The sequence below is a fragment of the Dermacentor andersoni genome, chromosome 1 (assembly GCF_023375885.2).
Source record: "Dermacentor andersoni chromosome 1, qqDerAnde1_hic_scaffold, whole genome shotgun sequence".
Lineage (NCBI taxonomy): Eukaryota > Metazoa > Arthropoda > Arachnida > Ixodida > Ixodidae > Dermacentor > Dermacentor andersoni.
The window spans coordinates 171,987,086-172,012,154 of NC_092814.1; the positions used below are offsets into that span (position 1 = coordinate 171,987,086).

General features: G+C 45.6%; 1 protein-coding gene across 2 annotated transcripts in view; it reads left to right on the forward strand.

The window, feature by feature from the left end:
- The window catches only part of Nulp1 (Nuclear localized protein 1), a 150,354-nt gene that overhangs the window by 106,835 nt on the left and 18,450 nt on the right, over window positions 1-25,069 (forward strand). For both annotated transcript variants that reach the window (XM_050195448.2, XM_050195447.2), the window contains exons 9-13: window positions 10,376-10,494; window positions 11,802-11,960; window positions 17,097-17,187; window positions 18,742-18,821; window positions 20,146-20,215. In XM_050195448.2, coding sequence (XP_050051405.1) covers window positions 10,376-10,494; window positions 11,802-11,960; window positions 17,097-17,187; window positions 18,742-18,821; window positions 20,146-20,215 — 519 coding nt within the window. The remainder of the gene's footprint in view (window positions 1-10,375; window positions 10,495-11,801; window positions 11,961-17,096; window positions 17,188-18,741; window positions 18,822-20,145; window positions 20,216-25,069) is intronic.

Genomic DNA, 25,069 nt, shown 5'->3' on the forward strand with positions numbered 1-25,069 from the left:
GGCCAAAAGAAGCATATACAGTGCTAAAAAGCGGGCACGTCCTGTGCTACCGGGGCTTAGCGGAGAGACGAGAACTAGGAGTCGGATTCCTGATTAATAAAAATATAGCTGGTAACATACAGGAATTCTATAGCATTAACGAGAGGGTGGCAGGTCTTGTTGTCAAACTTAATAAGAGGTACAAAATGAAGGTTGTACAGGTCTACGCCCCTACATCCAGTCATGATGATCAGGAAGTCGAAAGCTTCTATGAAGACGTGGAATCGGCGATGGGTAAAGTGAAAACAAAATACACTATACTAATGGGCGACTTCAATGCCAAGGTAGGTATGAAGCAGGCTGGAGACAAGGCAATGGGGGAATATGGCATAGGCACTAGGAATAGCAGGGGAGAGTTATTAGTACAGTTTGCAGAACAGAATAATATGCGGATAATGAATACCTTCTTCCGCAAGCGGGATAGACGAAAGCGGACGTGGAGGAGCCCGAACGGTTAAACTAGAAATGAAATAGACCTCATACTCTGCGCTAACCCTGGCATCATACAAGATGTGGATGTGCTCAGCAAGGTGCGCTGCAGTGACCATAGGATGGTAAGAACTCGAATTTGCCTAGACTTGAGGAGGGAACGGAAGAAACTGGTACATAAGAAGCCGATCAATGAGTTAGCGGTAAGAGGGAAAATAGAGGAATTCCAGATCAAGCTACAGAACAGGTATTCGGCTTTAACTCAGGAAGAGGACCTAAGTGTTGAAGCAATGAACGACAATCTTGTGGGCATCATTAAGGAGTGTGCAATGGAAGTCGGTGGTAACTCCGTTAGGCAGGATACCAGTAAACTATCGCAGGAGACGAAAGATCTGATCAAGAAACGCCAATGTATGAAAGCCTCTAACCCTATAGCTAGAATAGAACTGACATCTGACATAAGGAAGTCATAAGAAGACAGCTGACATACATAAGGAAGACAGCTGACATAAGGAAGTATAATATGGATAGAATTGAGCAGGCTCTAAGGAACGGAGGAAGCCTAAAAGCAGTGAAGAAGAAACTAGGAATTGGCAAGAATCAAATGTATGTGTTAAGAGACAAAGCCGGCAATATCATTACTAATATGGATGAGATAGTTCAAGTGGCTGAGGAGTTCTATAGAGACTTATACAGTACGAGTGGCACCCACGACGATAATGGAAGAGAGAATAGTGTAGAGGAATTAGAAATCCCACAGGTAACGCCGGAAGAAGTAAAGAAAGCCTTGGGAGATATGCAAAGCGGGAAGGCAGCTGGGGAGGATCAGGTAACAGCAGATTTGTTGAAGAATGGTGGGCAGATTGTTCTAGAGAAACTGGCCACCCTGTATACGCAATGCCTCATGACCTCGAGCGTACCGGAATCTTGGAAGAATGCTAACATAATCCTAATCCATAAGAAAGGGGACGCCAAAGACTTGAAAAATTATAAACCGATCAGCTTACTGTCAGTTGCCTACAAAGTATTTACTAAGGTAATCGCAAATAGAATCAGGAACACCTTAGACTTCTGTCAAGCAAAGGACCAGGCAGGATTCCGTAAAGGCTACTCAACAATAGACCATATTCACACTATCAATCAGGTGATAGAGAAATGTGCGGAATATAACCAACACTTATATATAGCGTTCATTGATTACGAGAAAGCGTTTGATTCTGTCGAAACCTCAGCAGTCATGGAGGCATTACGGAATCAGGGTGTAGATGAGCCGTATGTAAAAATACTGAAAGATATCTATAGCGGCTCCACAGCCACCGTAGTCCTCCATAAAGAAAGTAACAAAATCCCAATAAAGAAAGGCGTCAGACAGGGAGATACGATCTCTCCACTGCTATTCACAGCATGTTTACAGGAGGTATTCAGAGACCTGGATAGGGAAGAATTGGGGATAAAAGTTAATGGAGAATATCCTAGTAACTTGCGATTCGCTGATGATATTGCCTTGCTTAGTAACTCAGGCGACCAATTGCAATGCATGCTCACTGACCTGGAGAGGCAAAGCAGAAGAGTGGGTCTAAAAATTAATCTGCAGAAAACTAAAGTAATGTTTAACAGTCTCGGAAGATAACAGCAATTTACAATAGGTAGCGAGGCACTGGAAGTGGTAAGGGAATACATCTACTTAGGGCAGGTAGTGACGGCGGATCCGGATCATGAGACAGAAATAATCAGAAGAATAAGAATTGGCTGGGGTGCGTTTGGCAGGCATTCTCAGATCATGAACAGCAGGTTGCCATTATCCCTCAAGAGAAAAGTGCATAACAGCTGTGTCTTACTAGAACTCACGTATGGGGCAGAAACCTGGAGGCTTACGAAAAGGGTTCTACTCAAGTTGAGGACGACGCAACGAGCTATGGAAAGAAGAATGATGGGTGTAACGTTAAGGGATAAGAAAAGAGCAGATTGGGTGAGGGAACAAACGCGAGTTAATTACATCTTAGTTGAAATCAAGAAAAAGAAATGGGCATGGGCAGGACATGTAATGAGGAGGGAAGATAACCGTTGGTCATTAAGGGTTACGGACTGGATTCCAAGGGAAGGGAAGCGTAGCAGGGGGCGGCAGAAAGTAAGGTGGGCGGATGAGATTAAGAAGTTTGCAGGGATGACATGGCCACAATTAGTACATGACCGGGGTTGTTGGAGAAGTATGGGAGAGGCCTTTGCCCTGCAGTGGGCGTAACCAGGCTGATGATGATGATGATGATGATGAACTTGGGCTCTTCCATAGGGAAGATTGCTACTTCGTTTCGGGATCGTACTCGCAAACCCACGATTCATCAGCAGTGATGACTCTATTGATTAAGGTTGGGTCTGCATGTGCAGTGGTTTTAAGCTCCATGCACACATCAACACGCCGTTGCTTCTGGTCAGCAGTGAAGACTCGAGGGGGAGGGGGAATGAACTTCGTGGCGATGTGGTGCATTTGGAGGCCTTCAGTAAGAATTGCTTGGCACTGTGCATAACCAATTCCTGTCATTTCACCCAGTTCATGAATGGTTAGGCAGTGATGCTCTTGAATCGGTTGTGCAATTTTCACAACATTCTCTGGTGTTGTGCTGGTTCGTGGCCATCCTCAGTGCTTGCCGTCTTTCACTGAGGTTTAACCACTCTTGAACCAAGAATGCCACTCAAAGCACTGACTGCATCCCATAGCAGCATCACCACACACCTGACGAAGCATTTCCAGAGTTTCTGTGGCAGATTTACCGAACTTCACGCACAATTTCACGCAAACCTGCTGTTGAAGCTGTTCTTTCATTTTTTCAAAATGAAGACAATTTCTGACACTTTCTCACTTTAGCAAGCGCTGCTGGCAAATGGACCCTCCTGACACCCCGCCACTCGATACATCTACTCGTGTGATATGTGTGCAGCTACATCTAACAGCACAAGTGCATAATTTTGTCATTTCCCACATAATTACACCAGTCCCAGCACTTTCGGATAACACGTCGTACATAGCCCCCGGGACATGCTTAAGAATCCTAAGAATGCCAACGCATTAAAAAGCCACTCTTACCATGAGAGGATCCTGCCAAGGTAGCTTAGCAGCTGTGGCATTGTGCTGCTGAGCTCAAGGTTGCGTGTTTGATTCTGGCTGTGGTGGCCACATTCCGATGGGGGTGGAATGCAAAAATGCTTGCGCACCATGAATTGTGTGCACGCTAAGAACCACATCTGGTCAAAATTAATTTGGAGTCTCCCACTACGATGTGCCTCATAAACAAACCGTTGTTTTGGCATATAAAACCACAGAATTGAGTTGAACTGTGAGGGGAGGCTTGATAAGCCAGAAAAGATGCAGAAACGAAAGACAGGTGGCAATGCTGCTTTGAAGTTTCAATGCCAGCTCACTGCGACGTCATGGGTGTTGACAGCATCTCCTCAGACTTGGTTAATTTTTATTACGATAACAATTATGTGGACACTCCAAGCGAATTTCTGCCATCACTGTGAGGTTCCATATATAAAGTTGAAGTGTGATAAGATCGCATCTGCATGATGTATGCTGTAAGTGCAAGGAAAAACCTACGAGTGCGAGCTGAGAAGGATGGTGGCTTGGTGCGGCGGCTTCTTCTCAGGCGCTGTTGTGCCTGACAGTCCTTCTGGACAAAGGATGCTTCACCGCCAAACCTACAGCTTTGGAGTGCTGTTGGGACATCGCCCCTGCAGGCAATTGTGCTTCGACCACAAACGTCCGTCGCCTCCCCCCCCCTCCTCCTCAGCGACCGAAAACGACCTGGAGGAGGAAACAATAGTGCACCGCGCACTGGCGGTCTCCCCTCTTCAGCGCCAGATGCCGACCAGGTTCGGAGAACATGATTTCAACAAACTGCCAAATTCCTAAATGGGTTGCCAGAGGTGTCACCAGTTGTTAGCGCCCGACTTTGACATTCCTGAGCTGTCAACTGGACACTGACCTTTCAGAGGGAGAAAGATACCCTCTCAGTCCAAGTGCATGTGCGTGAATTATGCTGACCCAGGGTTCCCGGTTTGGTCCAATCCTGGCCACTGCGTGGAGAAAGGGAATAGATCCCAACCTGGATAGTTAAGCCGGCGCACCTATAGTCGGATACAACGTTAGAAAAAAGGGGGCGTTTACTCCTCCGAGGTGGATGCACATGTGCATCCACCAATGGGCGCGCACTCTGGACTGACGTCATGAGCCGGACGGCCGGTGACCTCGCCGTCGGAGAAGATGGCCGTCCGGGCTTCGAACTGGGCCAAGTCGCGTCAGCTGTGCACGTCAACGCCTCATCACAGTGAATTCCCAAACTTGTCTATCATGCCGGAAATATTACTGCGAGCTTACGATGCGGCATTTGTGCCGCGTGCGTTTATTCTAAGCCGTGATCCGGCGAAGAAACATTGCAGCGAGCATCGCTGACACTGCGCTACGCTTTCCCAGAAAACAGGATCCCACGGCGACCGCTGCAAACACACATCCTGCCTGTTTGTTCCATGTTTTTTTTATTTCGCTCCCGAGTGAAGTTACGACGAGAAAAGTTTGCCAAAGTCTGGTGCCTACTGTCAGCGGCAGGTGTGTTCGTGTACTGTGTCGCTGCGTTTCTCGTCGGACGGGGTGAAGTGATGGAGCAAAACCATTCTCAGGAGAAATGAGAAAAGCATGCGCACATGAAACAAACCTACGAGCATCTCAACAGAAAATATTTGCAAAAGAAGCCTCCAATGCAAAGATTTGTCGCCGTCAACTTAGCGTGAACGATTGTTGTCAGCAGTGAGATAGCCGAGCGTCTAACGGCGGTGTTCGAGCGTTATGTAGCACCGTCTATTGATTGCTTTCCACCAGTGCTCACCGCGCACGCAAGCTGTAGAATGCGTGCTGTGACACAGTCACGCATAAGTTATGTTGCCGGCGCTCGATATGGTTTCCCACAACATAGCTTCATACTGCTTTTCGATTCTGGTGATATGTTGCAATTAAAAATTCCAAAGACAGTGTTAAGAGAATGGTTTAAAAAAAGAAAGAGAAAGACATACGAGAAGGTAGGCACAGCAGCTTGTGAACCTGCTCCTATAATAGCTCTACCCGCGTCTGTTTGTAAATGTGTGTGTGTTTTCTTGCGTTTGTCAATTTTTCTTTATTTCCCACATTTCTTTATATTCGAGTTTTCCTTAGTTTTCGCGTTTGTGTGTGAATACGTGCCTGCTTCCATGCGCGCTTGCGCTTACTCTTATTTCTGTCCTTTTATTTTATATTAGCATTTGTTTTTGCCAGTTTTCTTTCAGCAAAGTCTTTACACATTTTCATTAACCAATCTCATTCAAAGCACTAACTCCTGTACACTGCAGGGCTGGCCTCTTCCATCTCATTAAAACCTTTCTCACTGGTCTACCTTGTCTTCTCAATCTGCCTACTCGCTGTGTTTTCTATCCTTGCTTCTGGTGTTATTGCTGCAATGTGATTAACCAACTTGCTCAAAACAAATTTTTATCACCTATCAAAACAGAAAGGTTTAGAGATACATTTTCTTAAAAGCGTCATGTGGGTTGCACAGTAACTTTGCCTCTTACCTCTGTTCATGTTTATGCATCAGTGCATGTGGCAGCTCACCAGAAGTGCACATGAAAGGCTGCATATTGCGAAACCACACCTTGCTATGCTGTTGCATTTTTCATGAATTCAGTCTTAGTAAACAGACAGTTTCGCTGCCCATCACATATGATGGTAAAAATTTTCAACACGAATAACATTGTGCAGTAGGGTGTCATTTCCTGTCTGACGCTTTCGTCGTTGCAAAGACATTTTTCAGTGAATGGAGCCCAGCAAAGCAGTGGAGACTGCTAATGGTGCCTTTCAAGCGTGCCCTCGACTACTGCTATTAATAGCGACCCGAATCAGTATTTTGGGCCTAACTAAGCTAATGATGTTTGATAATTGTTCTCTTATTTGCATTACTTGCCTGGACCAGGTAACCAAAATAAACAATGCCACCAAATGAATGTGTGTTTGCATGCAAGCTGCCAACAGTGGCTGTCATTTTCGCATTGATTGCTGCCATTTAACCAACAGTTCAACGGCTTGACTGCGCTTTGACGTGTAGACTGCTAATGGTGCCTTTCAAGCGTGCCCTTGACTACTGCTATTAATAGCTATCCGAATGAGTATTTTGGGCCTAACTAAGCTAATGATGTTTGATAATTGTTCTCTTAGTCGCATTACTTGCCTGGGCCAGGTAACCAAAATAAACAATGCCACCAAATGAATGTGTGTTTGCATGCAAGCTGCCAACAGTGGCTGTCATTTTCGCATTGATTGCTGCCGTTTCACCAACAGTGGCAACGGCTTGACTGCGCTTTGACGTGCAGACTGCTAATGGTGCCTTTCAAGCGTGCCCTCGACTACTGCTATTAATAGTTACCCGAATGAGTATCTTGGGCTTCACTAAGCTAATGATGTTTGATAATTGTTCTCTTATCCGTATTACTTGCCTGAGCCAGATAACCAAAATAAAGAATGCGACCACATGAATGTGCTTTTGCATGCACATTGCTAAAAGTGGCGGTCAGTTTCGCGTTGACTACTGCTGTTTCACCTACAATGGCTACGACATGGCTGTGCTTTGAAGTGCAGATGCTAAAGGTGCCTTTCAAGCGTGCCCCGACGACTGTTGTTTCATCACAAGGCCCGTCATGCTCGTAGGTGGCTGCCTGTGGGCAGCCACCTACGAGCATGACGGGCTTTGTGATGAAACAGGCCCTGCACGCCAAAGCACAATGTGCTTTGGCGTGCAGGCTGCTAAGAGTGGCTGTCAATTTCACGTTGACTGCTGCTTTTTCGTGTGAAGCTGGACAGTGGCTGCCTGAATGAGGATTTTGGACCCCACATAGTTATTCAGGGTTAATAACTGTATTTGCATTCAGATTTTCCAGCATTTCAGCACGTTTCCATGCCAATACTTATAATGAGCACGATCTGTGCAGGACGTTGCTTTTTCAGAATTGGGCTTCCATTAAAAGGAATATGTCATCAAATCAACTGCTTATTTATTTGAGAGGTCACGGGAGAATGCTTGGCTGCTGTGCTGCTTGGCTGCTGTGCTTGACGCCCAGTACACCGCTTCAGTGATAGGAGATCCATTGTTGCGTGTGCCGAGGTATGTGTGGCCGGCAGGAGGTCTGGACCCCACTTCACACAGAGTCAGAGACGAGGAGAGCTTTCTCGGCGAAGAATTCTTTATACAATGTTTACATGTTGTCGTCGTTATCAGGAGAAAGACCAACAGAGCAGTTACAAGCTGCTTAGATAACACCCCTCAGTCCCCAGATTCCCCAGACAGTCCCCTAGGACGAAACAAGGTCGAGAGAGAGAGAGTACGGGCAGCCTCCGTGGTCTTAACGCTGCTCTCGGTGGCCGGCGCTTCCTCGAACCACACTGCAGCGTTGGGCCGATCTGGCGGTCGGTCAGAATGGTGCGCCGGGGAAGTTTTATGGCCCGCATAGGACAAAGGAAACCAACTGCAAGGCACGGGGTTGAAACACAGCCCTCCTTTGGAAACCGTCCCAAACACAGCGGGAGTCGTTTGTGATGCGGGCGTCGCCGGACAAAGGAGGGGGGGGTTGCATTGCTGCCGGCACGGGGAGGGGCCGAATAGCAGTCCGTGAGCCGGCGGCCGCTTCAGTCGTGAACGCCGGGCAGCTGCGAGGAAACCCGAGCCGTGCACGTAGTCGTCATGTGCCCGAAGCGGGCACCATGGAAGGATGAATGCTGCCTCCATGGTCGACACACCATAGCACTGGCCTTCCGTCAGGCAAATCCCAGGGCACAAACATAACACCATATATGCTTCGAGAACTCGTTAGTGATCTTCTCAACCGTCGGTATCTCGTTGCGGCAAAAGAAATCGTGCACACGACCTCGGCGCGCACAACATGTCATACTTCGTGCTGCGTCTTCTTTTCTCCACATTTCGTGGGCACTTTCGTGAGGGCGTCGACAGTTTGCCACCTGAAATATGCGAAGCTGTGACCTCCCCCCTCACCTTTAACGCTGTGCTTTCGCTGACACCGAGCATCTTGAGTTTGTAATGGTTGTGATAAATGCATTGTTTTATATAAGTACTTGTTCAATAGCAACTGATTCATTTGAAGCTCGGAACAGGAGTAGTAAATGTGCCGTGTACATGTAAACAAGCCAAAAGCCACGCAGAGCTGCTCTTTCTACTTTTGTCACTTGCAATGAAGCTAAAGAGCAGACGACGGGCAGTGTTGGGGAAGGCACAGGGTTATTTTGCTGTTGCGATCTGGCATGAGCTGTAGCACATGAGAGCTCTACTAAACCAGCCATCAAAATACAAAAGTCTTTATTTATACCGAGAATTGCGTGTTTGAGAAGCACGATTTTTTTAACGGGATTATTTTAGTCGCGGAGGCAATCGGACATCGCACTTCGGTCATCTGGGCGGGGCCTCTCCTTTTTTCTAAAGTTGTATCCCACTTTAGGAGCGCCGGAGTCTCTTGACTGAGATCTTTGAATTATGTAAATACCTATATATAAAGTCTTTCTTCCTTCGCTCAACTTGTCCTGATGACTGCCCCGGCACAGCACCAACTTGAGATCACATCGACCATGTAACCCCAGTCCCAACAGCGTGCAAGGAATGAAGGTGGGGAGGCTGCACGCCAACTTTTTGCGCTCGCAAAGGGGAATGGGAGGGAGGGGGGGGGGGGGGGGAGATGTGCGCTCTGGGAGGAGTGGCGCAAAGGGGCCAAAGTAGCATGTGCCTCCACTTCTACTCCGGCCTATCTTGGAGGTAATCTGCGGTGGGTTCAAAGGCTAGCCGATGCGAGATAGCTAATGGCTTTATGTGTGCTGCGTTCTCGTGTGCCTAGTTTGCGTTGAAGCGAGAAGCAGCACGAAGGGGAATTTACTCGCTGCTGCTACTGCTCTTCATCACTCCTGCATTTCTGACAGCAAGTGTCCGTGGTTGTCGAATGAGATGGGCTCATGTTTGCCTGTGCACACATGACACCATGCTTGTTAATTGAGTTAGTAATCAAATGCTTACAGCAGTTTATACAGCTGATAAAACTACTAACCTCACTGCGTATAGCTGCCTATTAATTTGATATCACAATCAATGCTTTGCAAACTGATTTTTTTTATTGGTAAGATATATTGTGTTCTAAAGGAGCCAAAAACTTGGCAAATTTCAATACCTTTTACTGCGCCCACAACAGCCCAGAAACTAGAATATACAGTACTTTGACATCCATGACTTCACATTGATTGACATACTGACGTTGGGTTTCCTTGCGAAATTTAAAAACCGAAAGTTTTGCCTTCATTTTCTCTTCTAGGAATCAATATCCTACTCTGAAATTAACAAAAATAGAGTTTTGAAAGAATAACTTATAATACAAAACTGATTTACTGTCTCTCTTTAGTGTCTTTTTAGATGAACGTGGACATTTGGCCTTGTTGGTATGACATACTTAGGACCGGTTAAGTGCATAGATAATGAGGACCTGTGTGTGTCTTTGTACATGTCCTCGTCATCTATGCGTTTAGCCGTTCCCAAGTCCTTTTAGACATTTACCTCTTACATTTACACCCTGTGTTTGGTGCTTCTTGGTCAGAGCTGGCCCTTACGTCAAAAAAATTTAGTAAGTGCTTGTTTCAGAGGACAGGCTAAGTCATTGTCTCGAATAGCATTAGATTCAGGCGTGTGGAGATGGTGCTGAGAATAATGTCATTATGCAACTTAGGCATTAAACATTGAATGTGATTTCTTGTGCCCATGTAGGCACAGGAATAAATCAGTGGCAGTAATGAGAGGCTATGTTAAGGTATGGTTAGGATATACCTGTAATTTCACTGCAGCTGCAAGAATCGCTGATCATGTTCCCTGGTGTACTCTTATCGCTCCTGGACAAGTGTGGTGTGCAGCCGGACAGTGAAGTAGCCAAGCACACATTCTTTTCTGCCACAGCACAGGCACAGTGAGTTCATTTTATGCTTTCCCGTTGGTGTTGACATCGGTGTAAGAAGTGTATCTGTGTATTCAAATGTACCTTATGCTCGCATCAGTGTTTGAGCATTCTTTGGTTCTTGCTTAGTGTCTTATGAATTGAGAGGGCTGTTCAATGATACAGCCCTCTCAATGATACAGGTGCTCTGGTTACACCAACTCTAACCCCACTGTAATATATTTGCCTTTGGCATGCACTAAACAAGCATGAGCTTTTACACTTTCAGTTTTCATCTTTATTCACGCTTTCAGTACACTTATTGACCGTCTCAGTATTAAATTTGGGCTATACTCGCAGACAACTTTCTGTGGCAATGAAGGGAAAGCTATGAAGGCAAATTGCACACAAGTGAGTGTGCTCCTGAAAAGAGTGCCACATTTTCATTCATGTTAGTTTAAGCAGAGAAGAGAAAACATTAACACCTTATTTACAACAGCTTAATAAGACAAAAGACACCACAAGGTGAAGTTAACTTGCAGCTTTTCCCTTTTGTGTCTGGGTAGTCACAGAACCGTTGTGCATGAAAGCTGCGTCGATTCAGCGTCTCCTCCAACAGCCCAGAAGCACTGCCAAACGCTGCCGGACTACTTCGCATGGTAACACATGTGCAGATGATATGCCCCCTAGCTTTCTCTTCATTGCCGCAGAAAGTTGTCCACGAGTATAAGATGTTATAATTTGCACATTTGCGTAGAACCTATCTTTATGTGAAGTCAGACAATAGCCCATGTTCTTTCCACATTCACAGTGCATGTACACCAGCTCTGCTGGCTCCATGATCGTGGATTTGGTAAATTTGTAAATTTGGTAGTGGGTTATTAGGAATGCCAATTTATTTTGTTGAAAGTTTTGGAATACGCATTTCGAAAGTGGAGCTGCTCTTAAGATACAAAGTATACATGTTCCAATGACTGATCAGTGTCAAGTGCTCAAATGCAGCATGTGCCCTGAAGATATTAATTGATAAGCAATATGAGAACTTCAGTTTATTTAATGCACAGTTTCTGATGTCTGTTACTGCAGTTAGCAAGCGAAAATTATCATTTTTGTTTGTAATTTCCTATTTTTCATAATTGGAGACAGTCTTCGCTGAAACAACCAGCATGTGGAATAAAGTAAGCTGCAACTGCTGTGTTTGTATCAAAAGCGAAACATTAAGACCCTTTAAGTGCCACATAACATGAATTGGAAAGGGAAATCTCCGATCTCTTCCTTCTCTTCCTGCTATACGAGATGCTTCAGTCTTTTACATACATCTTTACTGCATTAAAATGCAGGCAGCCCGCTGCTCTCAACCAGCTGCAGTGTCTCTTTGTTGGACGTAACTATGTGCTCTGGAAAGAACCAGAGGTGCTGGCATGGCTGGAGCGCAATGTCCGTGCTGTTCTTAAGCGTGTGGATCAAGGGGACCCCTTGGTGGCTTCTTCAGCAGAGAAGTAAGGCAGCCCTTGGCTTTTCATTGTGCTTTTTTGTTTATTTTGTTTTGCCTTCACTGTTGCCATAATATTTATGTGAACATGTAGCTCTGACCTGTACACGGTCTACACTTCACAGTCAAATGTCAGTTGAACAGCAGTTAGTGCTTGAACCCTACCTATTGTATTTGCTCGTATCCGCAAGAAGGGACAGAAAAGTTCCTGAAACGTGCTGCCTGGCCTCCCCTTAGAGTGAAATGTAGTTCTACTGCTACATGGAACTTCTAATAGTATCACTAATGAGCTAGTCTGGAAGTTTGTGTTAGCGAGGATAACAGGCATCCATTCAGATTGTGCATTCTTTTAAAGGTATGTTGATGCTGTTTTGTGTTAGGTATCATTGCTAACCTGGAAGAACAAATATCCATGGCTTCATTTTGTTTGTTTCTGACTGAGAAAGATGCCAGTGAGGACCCATTGAATGCTAAAACAAGCATTTTGCAATTAAATGATGGGCCTTAGCCAGACACAAGTAGCTCAACTGGTTCAGGAGTGGAAGAACGTCTGTAGAGAATGATGAACGCTCTGGTTGCCTTTCAACAGGGGTAGCCGAGGTGAACATTGCAAAAGTTTGGGGAAAATACAAGATTGCTGCTTAACGATCCATAAGCTTTCTGAAACCATTGACTTGTCATATGGGACCTGTCAGCAAAATATTTAATAAATGAGGAACCACAGTGAAATTTGTACCCCATAACCTCATGACTGAGCAAAAGGTGCATTGAGTGCAAGTGTATGCAGCTGAAATAAACAAATCAGTGTAGATGCATGTATGCACACAACTTGATCACTGCTAACACAGAGAAGTGGCAATATACCATTACAGAAGCACTTAATGTATGTGAATGTGATTATTCTTGTCAACAAGGAATGAGGGCAAGCAATGGGATTCATGCGAAAATAATGCATTAGCATTATTTTTCCTCTTTGCACACAAAACAAACGCTGCCACTAACGCGACTATCGAAACGCTCAACCCATGTCCTGATTTGCCTGACAGTGAAGTGCATCTGCCGACATGCCGAGCGTCACCTGTGCAGGGCCGCATTCCAGTGCACTGCGCGCGCCACAACCGTCGGAAGCCTCCTCCCCTTCCACTTGTGTCAGCCTCCTCTCTGCTCCTCCTCCTTCCTTTTTTGCCGTACACAAGCCGACAGATGGGTTTTTGTTTGCATGATTGTTCTAATGCTGACGCATTAAAAGCTTTCAGGTTAACTTATTATTGATACTAAAAGTGGCACCAAGTAGCGGAGCAGTATGCCATTCTCCATTGAGGCAGGGTTATATGCTTTCGGGAAGTTTCAGATCACCCCTCATAGGTCAACCTTTACTGTAGGTCAATGCCTGAAAGTAAGAAGGTTGAAAACCTTTAAAAAAAAGTTGCAGTTTCGCTCGAAAGGTGAAGCATCAATTGCGATAGCTAATTAGCAGACAGCCATACGAAGTAAGGATGGTACTTTTATCGGCCTTATCAACTTGCAAACATTGGCTTGCTAACAAAATTAATGAGCATGGTGTCAGTGTGCACAGCAAACATGAACACATCACACTCGATGACTGCAGACACGTAATGCCAAAACGCTGGCATGAGGAAACGTGGCAGCAGCAGCGAGTGAAGTGACATTCGTGCTGTCTATTGCTTCAATGCAAAGTGAGTGTCAAGGACACACAGCACACACAAAGCTACGAGCCTATACTCTACCCCAAACATAGATCACTCTCAAAATAGGGCCGCCACATCTGCATTTGCAGCCAGAGGAACGCTGCCCCCCCCCCCTCCCCCCCGGCTTCTCGCAACGTGAAGTGCCTCACGCGAGAGAAGACGGCATGCTTCCTCTTCGCATTCATCCCTTTCACTTGGGCAAGATTGAGCAGCGATTGCCGGCTCCCCTTGCATAGTTTCACTCGCACATACAGCATGGGGCACATGGCGACGATGTTATGGCCCTTAGACTTTATACGGAACCTCACGGCGACACTGACAGTAGAAATGCACTTGGAGTGTCCATATAATTGCTATCGCAATAAAAGAAAATTTACAGTTTTGCCCGATAGGTGAAGCATTAAGTACGATAGCAAATTATTAGACAGCTATATGAAGTAAGGTTATTCATTTTATCAGCTGCATAAATGGTTGTGAGCATTCGCTTATTAACAAGCAGGTTTTCTCGCACACACAGACAAACATGAACACATCAGCTCGATAACTGCAAGTGCTTGCTTTCAGTATGCTGGCATGATGAAGAGAGGCAGCAGTGGTAAGCTAATTCCCCTTTGTGCTGCCGCTCACTATGCTAACTAGGCGCGCGAGAACACGGTGCACATAAAGCCATCAGCTATCTCATGTCAGCTAGCCTTCAAACCCAGCGCAGATTGCCTTCAAGATATGATGTATGTGGCCGCCCTCAGCTACCACAGCTGGAGTAAAAGAGGAGGTGCGCCCTAACCAGCCCTTCTCCTCCTCTTGTGTGCGTGAGAAGACTATGCCCACCCTCCCAGCCTTCCTCCCTTGCGAGTGCGAGAAGACAGTGCTGCCTCAAGCTACCATCATTCTCAGCTCACGCTCACAAGCTTTCACTCGCACCTACAGCATATGGCACGCGGCCATGATGTTATCGTACTTAGACTTAATACGGAACATCATGACGACGTTGACAGTGGAAATTCGCCTGGAGTATCCCTATAATTGCTATCACAATAAAATAATCTGCAACAGGGAAATGACCGCAATTTTATTCTATTCTTCAATTGTAGTCGGAAGCCATTTGTGTGAACACATAACAGGAAAACCTCTCTCATGCCAGACGTTCACTTATCATCATACTTGTTGTCATAAGCTCTTCTATACTGTGTCTGTCATTTGGCACAAGGTGCGCAAAGGTGGACACAAGGTGCAAAGGTGTGCATAGCTGGACCCTCAAATACTGGCCAGCCTCATGTGTTCTTAGCAATATTATACCCCAATTGAGAAACCTGTTACTGTGGTTGTTTTTTTTTTGCCAAGGAATTTGCACTGCTAAAATCGGGGGAAATCGGGAAAAGTTGGGCATTCTTGAAAAGGGGATTTGCTCTGCACCCTGTCACTACTTCACTTGTGTATATAGACCTTCCTTTATTGCATTTGGTAGTGCAAAACAGACTAAGTTAGATTAATTGCATTGAGGAATTACTTGAGCGAAAAAAAGAAGCCAGTAGCACAAATCTGCATTGATGGATCAATCATTACCGATCACAGGGATATTGCAAGTAATTTCAATTATTATTTCCATAGTGTATTTTCTAATTCTGGCATTAGTTCATCCAAGGACAAAACGTTTCACCCTTCTGAAGCTAATTTTATTTCATACACTGGCTTAGTCTCGATGCTAGTTAGCTTAAAAACTAAATCTTCATCTGGTCCTGACAACCTTCCAAACATTTTTTTGACATGTTATGCTGAGACTATTGCAAGGTTCCTTCTTATTATATTTAGTGCTTCGTTACTTGCTGGAAAATTACCGGATGACTGGAAGATAGCCAGAGTTGTACCCGTATTCAAGAAGGGCAACTGTTCATTGTTAGAAAATTACCGTCCAACATCATTGACATCCACATGTTGTAAACTAATTGAACATATTGTTGCCAATCAGATTAACGAATTTCTAGATAAACATTCAATACTGTCTAATTTTCAACGCGCATTTAGGAAAGGCTATTCAGCAGTTACACAGCTTGTCATCGTAATTCATTCACTCGCCTCATGCCTTGATAAAAATGGTCAAATTGATGCTGTATTTCGTGATTTTAGCAAAGCCTTCGATACAGTTCCACGTGACAAATTAATACTAAAACTTAGACATCTTGAGCTCCCAGAAATATTGATCGCATGGATAACAAACTATCTAACAAATTGCCGCCAGTTCGTAGAAATTAATAAGCAACAGTCTGGCTGTCTTCCGGTCAACTCGGGAGTTCCTCAAGAAAGTGTCCTAGGACCATTGCTCTTTTTACTTTACATAAGTGATATTATACTACTTCAAACCATTCCAGTGTGCAAATTAGGTTGTTTGCGGAAGACTGTGTGCTTTTTAGAGAACTCACTTCAACAAATGATCAAACTGATTTAAATACTTCTCTAGCTGGCATTATTGATTGGTGCAAAATGTGGGGAATGCGGCTTAATGCTAAAAAGACAGTCTTTTTTCGCTTCACTCGTCAGAAAACTCCACTAACCTTTAGTTACACGTTAGGTGCGTTGCCTTTGCAGGAAGAAACAAAATATAAGTATTTGGGTGTCACAATTCCTAACAATTTATCATGGAATTTACACATTGATAATATCTGTTCTTCGGCCGTGCGTAAATTATATTTTTTACGACATAAACTTAAAAATTCCCCACCTAACGTAAAAGTGCTTGCTTATTATTCAGTAATTAGACCGAAACTTGAATATGCAGTGTTGTTTGGGACCTGTTTACTAAACAAAATATTGAATGTCTCGAAAGGGTACAGAAGAAAGCCGTGCGATTCATATATTCAAAATTCTATCGATATGATTCCCCCTCACAAATAATGCGTGATAATGGCATTGAAATCTATGAGCAGCGAAGGCAGCACTTAAGAATTCGATTTCTTTCCGTGCTTTTTAATGGAGACTTATCAATTAATCCTGCATCCTATCCGTCTAGTTCAACGTCTAGGCTTACTCGACACCATCATCCGAATTCACTAACGCCTTATTTTGCACGGACGGATGTATTCAAGTATTCTTTTTTGCCCCAAACTATAATAGACTGGAATAAGTGGTTGTTGCCTGTTTCAATTGACTGATTCATTGTATTACTGTTGTCTTACCACCCTGCTTGATTGAACAATGCATTGTGTTATTGTTGTGTTTAACCACCCTGCTTGGACCTGAACTAGGTCTGCAGTATGAAACAAATAAATAAATAAATAAAAGGAAAGAAAAAAAATAAATAAATAAAAGGTTAGAAGAATGTGTTTGGTTTCATGTATTTGGAAGCTTCATAATGCGGGCTTGGTTTTTGTCAACACTAGCCTATCAATGAATTGGCATTGTAGGAGTGTAAACTGAATTATGGTGACATGTTCTTCCAGGAGAGCGAAACGTTACCAGGGTGCACCACGCAACCTCTGCCGTCACATCATTCTTTCAAACATCCAGGAAGCCAGCGTGACGCTACCTCAGGTAGGGAGGGATTGGTGCATGGATGTATCATCTGCTCAGCCAATCCTGTTTTTAATATATACTCAGTGGCATTTTACTGTCCCACTAACACATGCATTGAACTGAAGTGTTATGATTGCTCGACAGGTGACGGTGGGTGTCTTTGTGAAATCTAATAGTGTGAAAAATGGGGCACGCTTTATTGCCTGCTGTTTATTTCTTTGTGTTTGATGTAGTGAAGCTTTATCATAAGTTGAGCTCAGAGTTTTGTGCTAATCCTTTGAGGGTCACCGTCATACATGTGCGGCAGTGGAAACAAATCCCAAATGGTCATGGTCCTACATGTACGGCAATGACCAAATGCACCTTTCCGGAACGAACTCTCGCCTAGCATTGTTTTGGAAGGGCTACAACCTCCCAAAACATTAACAAAATTCTTATTGTGTTGCTGCCCCTCTTTCCAAAGCCTACTTTTAGCTTCACTGTATGGTGGTTGCCACTGTGGTAGTTAGGGAGTGTTTCCACTTCACATAGTTTACTGCTGTGTGCTTATGCCCGTGCTTGCGCACGTTATTATTGGCATTCTTGCGCATGTTGTTTTGAGTTACGAGCTTTGGGGAAAAGTGATTTCTACTTCATTTCTTATCACTCAAAGTGTTGCTTCAAGATGCTTGCCCGCATGGCTCTCCTGTAGGTGTGTGATTACTTCTTTTAGAGGTGGGCGCTCGCAAAGCAATGGTACTGCCTCGCGTGCGTCTCGTTTTTCGAGACGCGTGAGAACTGAGAATCTTTTAGAGCAATCAAACAACTGATTACTGCAAATTTCTCACTCACTTTATTTTTCTGATCAGTATGCGCCACTTGGTTTGACTGTAGGCACTTGCATGGTATGCCTCGCTTTCTCTAAATCTAAAGTTGCACACACCTGGTGCCGTATTCTCTAATGATACACTTCATTTTTCATTCTGAAATGAAATTCTTCTGGCCCTTCGTTATTGGTTCAGACGTGGCTTGGAAGTCGCTGCTAGTACTACCATCTTTGCTGGGATTGCACCCTCGGCGTGACACATGATAAAAGCGAAAACATGAAATGGAATGCTTTTAAATACTAGCCCTAGTTGTGTCAGACCTATTGAAAACAAAAATAAATCGTGCGAGTTTTATTGCATTTAAAAAAAATTATGCTAGTTTATCTATGTATTCAACAATAAACCATGGATAAAACTGCACACATCAAAAACAATTTTGTCACTTTATTGTCATTTAAAAATTAATTGCTTGTTTTCTTTTTCTTTCGTTTTTTCTAAAGAAATGTGACCGTGGGGGTTGTATTTCCAGAAAAAATGGTACACGGATAACTGTTGGTCTATAGATTAACAGGATGGATCGGAACCTAAGGGTAGTCTAGGCATGGGAAAAAGTCAACTGATGCAAGACAGAGGTAATGGGAGATAACTGGAAGCAGCGCTTATCCTGCAGTGGACTTAGGTAGATGATGATAAATTGCAGCAGGCTTATGTGTGGCTTGAATGGATGGTCATTTTATGTGCTTTGACATGAGGTCTTTGTCTTTAGGAATTGTCGAACTCTCCCATCTTTGGCTTCGACCCTCTGCCACCAGTTGATGCTATTGTGAGCTACACACGCCCACCAAGGTAAGCAGCTCAGCTTTTCTCAAATTCCTGGTAATATTGCCATAAGAGTACTACTTACGTCACAGTAAGCTCATAATGGCTAGACACAAACAAAATTGGATACAGTCAAACCTCATTATAACGAAGTTGCATCTTTTATCTGATACAGTGAAGCCTCATTAAACCGTAATTGGCCGGAGCTCGGAAAAAGTATGTACTAAACGGTAGTGTCCATATTGGTGGAAATAATGTGAGATTGCCCACTTACCTGTCAAAAACAGAACTACGAGAGAGCGATGAAAGGGCACAAAACATGCAGTATTTATTCACTTCATGTGACAAAAGTCGGTTATTTTCGTTTGATGCCGCGGCGGGCTAGCAGCGACGATGGCAGCCTCAAACTCACTTAAGCTACGAGTCAGCTATTCTGCCAGCCCCCTCTTCTCGGCAAACATCCACATGAGGCTGACGTAATGTGCAGCATCTGCCACTTTCAGACCTGAATCGCCCATACTTTCGCTTTCCATGTCGTGCTCATCACTGTCGTTAGGCGACACTTTGGCAATAACAGAGGCAACGATGGCGTAAAGTCGAAGCTCGAAAATTTGACCTTGTATCTGACATGTTTTGCGGTCGCAGCAGCACTACGAAGCAACTTCTTTGCATTCAATATGCCACACACCGTAGTCAACGGTAGATATCTCTCGCGTGCCAGCGCTGACTTCTTCGTGCCACGTTCAATAGCACGAAAGATGTCCAATTTTTCTTTTATGCTGAGCACCCGGTTTTTGTCCTAGCTTGCACGACGCCACAACACGGGCCATAACGCTCTCCGACTCTGGCGCAGTGCCGAAATGATGTTGATGTGGCTTCACCCTTCCAAGCGCCCTCTGCATTTGCGCTTCGAGGCCGTTCCGATCTCTGAGGCTCGTTGTTCTGCCAGGCCGCCACACTGCCATGATTTCGTGACGAAAAGTGAAAACACTACGTGTTAACTGACACATACGCGATAAGCTGGTACGGTTTATGTGGAAAGAAAACGCATTATGTTCAATGGCCGCTGAGTTGGGGATTTGACTTTACTACTTTTAAAACGAAACTACTGTTTATGCGGGTACGGTTTAACAAGGTTTTACTGTATTCGTTATAAGCATATATTTGTTATACACTGATATCAGCTAGAAACTTTTAAGATTTACTTTTTTATGTCTGATAACTCGTTTCATCCATGTTCGTTATACATATCAAGGTTCAACTGCATTTTGTTAATATTTCATTTAGTTCTTATGATTGTTGTTGTTTGGCTGCCTGTAGCATATCTGGCCTTGTAATCTTTTGTTTTCAGAACACAGCAAGTAGGAGACGAGAGCATGATGGGGGCCTTCTTTCGATCACTCTTGCCAAGCTTTAATTTGGTAAGTTGAATTGTGTGTTGCCCATTTCTCATTGGCTCATGTTTATAACTGTAGTGTTACAATGAAATATATTTATGTCAGGGGTCAGCAACTAGCAGCCCATGCTAATGGTTGCCTGCTAGTGCTTGCAAGGCAGTGTGACATGGACCATAGCACACTTTTACACTCGTAAATCAGTATGACTCTACATGTTGTTCTTTAACTCCGCCCTGCCTACTTCTTCATGGCTCCATGACTGGCTCACTCCATGGCTGCTTTTCAGCTACTTGACCCACTGCTCCAAAATGTTGCTGCCCCCATATTGTTTCCTATGCATGGTGTACTGTGCTTCTAACTAAGGCTATGGCATCTTTAAGTTCCACACAGTTATGCTCATTATTTATTGTAATGTTTTGTTTTTTGTACCTTCAACTTGTTAATCCCAGCAAATTTTTCAAGCATTCAAATTATACTTCATAACTGCCTTGTAGCAAGCACTGTTCAGGTACTGTTGTGCAGCCGTGGGAAGCCAGCTTTAGCTTGAGATGACAGTTTTTTATGTTTTACAGGGCTCACTACATTGTATTCGTAGACAGGCCTTCTTAATTTATAGTAAATAAAAACCAGCATCCTTAATGGAGTCAACTCTTGTTAATTTGACCCTGGCAGGACTGTAACAACTGCTTGAATTATCCTTTTAAATAAGGTGAAAGGTAGACTGGAAAAAAAAAAACTAACTTTCAGGTGCTTTATTTGCCAAAATTATCCTCGATCATCAACCTACATTCACACAACAAGCAGGTAGTATGCCTCATTGCACATTGTATTTAAATACCTCTTTGGCACTGGTCTCATGTGAAAACACTGCTGCAGCATCAGATCAAGCTTTGCACTGTGTTGTACTCATATATTGAGTGCCTTCAGTATAATCATTGCGACTGTTCTTGTCTTGGCTACTGATTGCACTGCTGACTAAATGTGCATAATGCTACCACTTGTTGTGGGACTGCAGGAAAATTGTAATCGGTGCTTAGTCTGAAAGTTCTATTGTCCTTTGTGTAAGGAAGAAGAAGTGCGCCGTGCCGAGCTCCGCAGCCGGATCGCCAGCGCTACTGAAGTGGGGCTCGGGCTAGACGCTGTTCCTGGTTTTGACTGGCTAAGCCTACGCTGTTGCGTCTTCTTGTCCGCGTCCTTCGTGTCGTCCACAGCCGTGTCGGACTTCTTTGCCATAATTGGTGGAGGTTTGCTGGGTCTCCTGCAATCCTGGAACTGCGCAGCCGGACTCTCCCTGCCATCATGACCACCGAAAGCGCCACGAGCTTACCACCACCTGCTCCCCAGTCTACCGTATGCCCGGCACGTTCCGCCAGCGGGACCCTCCTATCTTTAGCGGCACTGACGACCACGACGTTGATAACTGGCTCTCATCATACGAACGCGTCAGTCGGAACAACAAATGGGATGACATCACGAAATTGACCACCGTCCCTTTCTACCTCACCGGAATTGCCCACTTATGGTTTCGGAACCACGAAAGCGAAGTCCCAAGCTGGACGGTGTTCAAGACAAAGTTCAACGAGGTCTTCGGCCGCCCTGCTGTGCAAAAGCTTCGTGCCGAACAGCGTCTGCAGTCGCACTCTCAGCAGCCTGGTGAGAACTTTACCAGCTACATCGAAGATGTCATCGATCTCTGTAAACGCGTCGACGCATCCATGACTGAGGGCAATAAAATCAAGCATATCGTGAAGGGTATCGACGAGGACGCGTTTCAGATGCTCATTTCAAAGAGCCCCTCTACTGTTGCCCAAGTTATTGAACTGTGCCAAAGCTATGACGAGCTCCGCCGTCAACGCCTCCTCACCCGCCGTCCTGTTCCCCATCAGGAATCGTTATCCGGCTTGACCTCTCCTTTTCCAGGTGCCACCCTCCTCTCGCAAATCAAGGCTTTCGTCCGGGAAGAAGTTGCTCGCCAGCTCTCCCTGATCTCCAACCCACCGGAGTCAAGTTCATCCCTTAGTCCGACCCTACGACACGTTATAGAAGAACAAGTGTCCGAGGTCCTTCCTCTGGAACGGGTGCCTCAGCTCACCGCCCCATTGACTTACGCCGACGCCGTCGCACGACCACGACCACCGACCTTCCGGGCTCCGCCTCCGATGCCTAGCCCTGTTTTTACCCCCACGCCGCCACGACCTCCAGCCCATCGAGTAATTAATCCCTGGCGCACACCGGACAATCGGCCCATCTGCTATTCGTGCGGTATTCCCGGACACGTCGCACGCCTGTGCCGCCGCCGTCCACTTCATCCACATGACGACCCACGCACAGCCGCGTACGACCATTCGTCGTCTTACGCTCCAGACCGCGATTTACCCCTTCCCCGCCCAAGCCTTCGCCCAGTTTCCGACCGCCGTTCTCCTTCTCGTTGTCGCTCGCTCTCCCTGATGCGTCGACGTCCCTCTACCGCTGACACGGAAAACTAAGTGGCGCAGTTCCCGGGGCAAAAACTGCGTCATCGTCACAACGCTCAAGCCCTCTTCTTTCGCCGCCCAACGTTATTGATGTCGCTGTTGAAGGAGTCTCTGTGCTTGCCCTCATTGACACAGGTGCCGCCATATCTGTAATTGCCGAAAAACTATGCCGCTCAATACGAAAAGTCACGACACCTTTCTTCGGTCCTTTACTCCGCACGGCCACAGCACAGCACGTCCAGCCGGTGGCTGCGTGCACCGCCAGACTTGAAATTCAAGGAGGGCTCTACACAGTCGAGTTCGTCGTTCTTCCCCACTGTTCCCACGATATTATTTTAGGTTGGGACTTTCTCTCCCGTCACCAAGCTGTTGTTGATTGCTCCCGTGCAGAAGTCGCCTTCTCTTCGCTTGGCAATTCCATATCTGATGACGTTTCGCTTTCCTGCACCAAGTTGTCCCTCACTGACGACATCCATATACCTCCGCACGCATCCGTTCTGGCACCTGTATCCTGTTCCGTTGCCTCCGACTCTACCGTACTCTTCACGCCTTCCACAGCTTTCGTTCACCGCCACCTCTCACCACTCCCAACTTCAAGCTGGTGCTACTCACCTTCCTACACACAACCACTTCCCATTCCCGATTGCATTGCTTCGCGGTGAATCTCTCGGCTCTGTGGAGCCTTACGACCCCATTACCAGTCTGAAAGTTCTATTGTCCTTTGGAACATTGATTACTGGGGAAGCAAGCCTTGTTATAGACCTGGTGATGCCAGCATCAAGCATTTGTTGGAGCCTGTTCTTTAACCGCACCTTCTTGTATGAGTGGGCAAGGCTTCTGCTTCTTGCGAACAGCTGTCCTCTTGCATAGCTTGAGTTGCACTCCCAAGAAGGAGGTTGCTGGTGGGCAAGCATTTATTTATTTATTTATTTATTTATTTATTTATGCATGCATGCATGCATGTATTTAACATACCCTCAGGGCCAAAGGCATTAGAAAGCGAGTGGGTTACATGTGAAACAATATATATATATATATATATATATATATTGTGGGCATTATTCATATGCTTCATATTCTCACCTGTACATACTCATCATCACCGTTTTGACATCTGGTGGTGGGGCTCTCACTCGAGAGAATAAAGAAGAGACTGGCTGCCTAAACCTTGTCTCACAAGTGGTGGAGTGTGCTGTCCAGTTTCTTCTTCCTCTCGCTACCAGTTTCTCTCCAGCTTCACCTACGCTACATCCCTGGAGCTCCGCTTGGGTCGCCGCCTCTACCAACTACACTCGACCATGTCCCAAGACCAGCAGACCAATACCACGACGTCCACCTTGCCTGCTCCTCCGGGAACCCCTTCTTGGACGGTTACCACCCCTCAGAAGGATCCACCGGTGTTTGCTGGGCTTCCAGGTGACGATGTTGAAGACTGGTTAGAGCTATACAAGCGCATGAGTGACTTTAACCACTGGAACGAATCTGCAAAACTTGCTCATGTTGCCTTCTACCTCACCAGCGTCGCCAAAACTTGGTTTTACAATCATGAGCTCGATTTCGTCAACTGGAGCACCTTCAAACACCACCTACGCCAGATTTTCATGAACTCGTCTGTCTGCTTTGATATCGCCAAGAAGAAGCTTGCTGAGCGTGTTCAGCACTCGGGCGAGTCGTACACTTCGTACATAGAGGACGTCCTCGCCCTCTGCCGCCGCGTGAACACCTCGATGGCAGAGAGTGACCGTGTACGCCACCTGCTCAAGGGTATTGGGACTGTGGCATTCAATGCTCTTGTAGTGCTGAACCCCACTACCGTCGCAGACATCATCAGTACGTGTCAGCATCTCGATGAGCTTCATATGCTCCGCTTACACCCTGACACATCTGATTTCAAGGCATCCAATGACAGCGAACTACATGCCTTGATCCGCTCTATCGTCCGTGAGGAACTGCACGCTCAAGCTTCGTCAACCCCTCCTGAGGTCCATATGACACCTCCTGGTGGCGGCCTACGCCATATTGTGAGGGAAGAGATAGCTGCCTTGACCTGCCCGCAAGTCCCGAGCCTGCACCCTATCCCTACGCCAACTTCTGCTCAGGTTGCCTCTATAGTGCCACCCTCCCAGCAGCCACCACAACAGGCACCTGCACCGCACATTTCCCTGAATCCTATCACTGCAAGACCACCACCTCCTCCGTCTTACAACGCATGAAGCCCACCTCGACCGGTTTGCTACTATTGTGGCATCCGTGGCCACATTTCAAGGTTTTGCCGACGCCGTCAGCAAGATGAAAGGTGTGGCTATGGACGGGTTTGAAAGGGATGAGTTTTCTGGCCCTGCACCACAGCGTCGGCGTTCTTACTACGATTATTATTCAACGACGTTCCCCATCTCCACAGGAC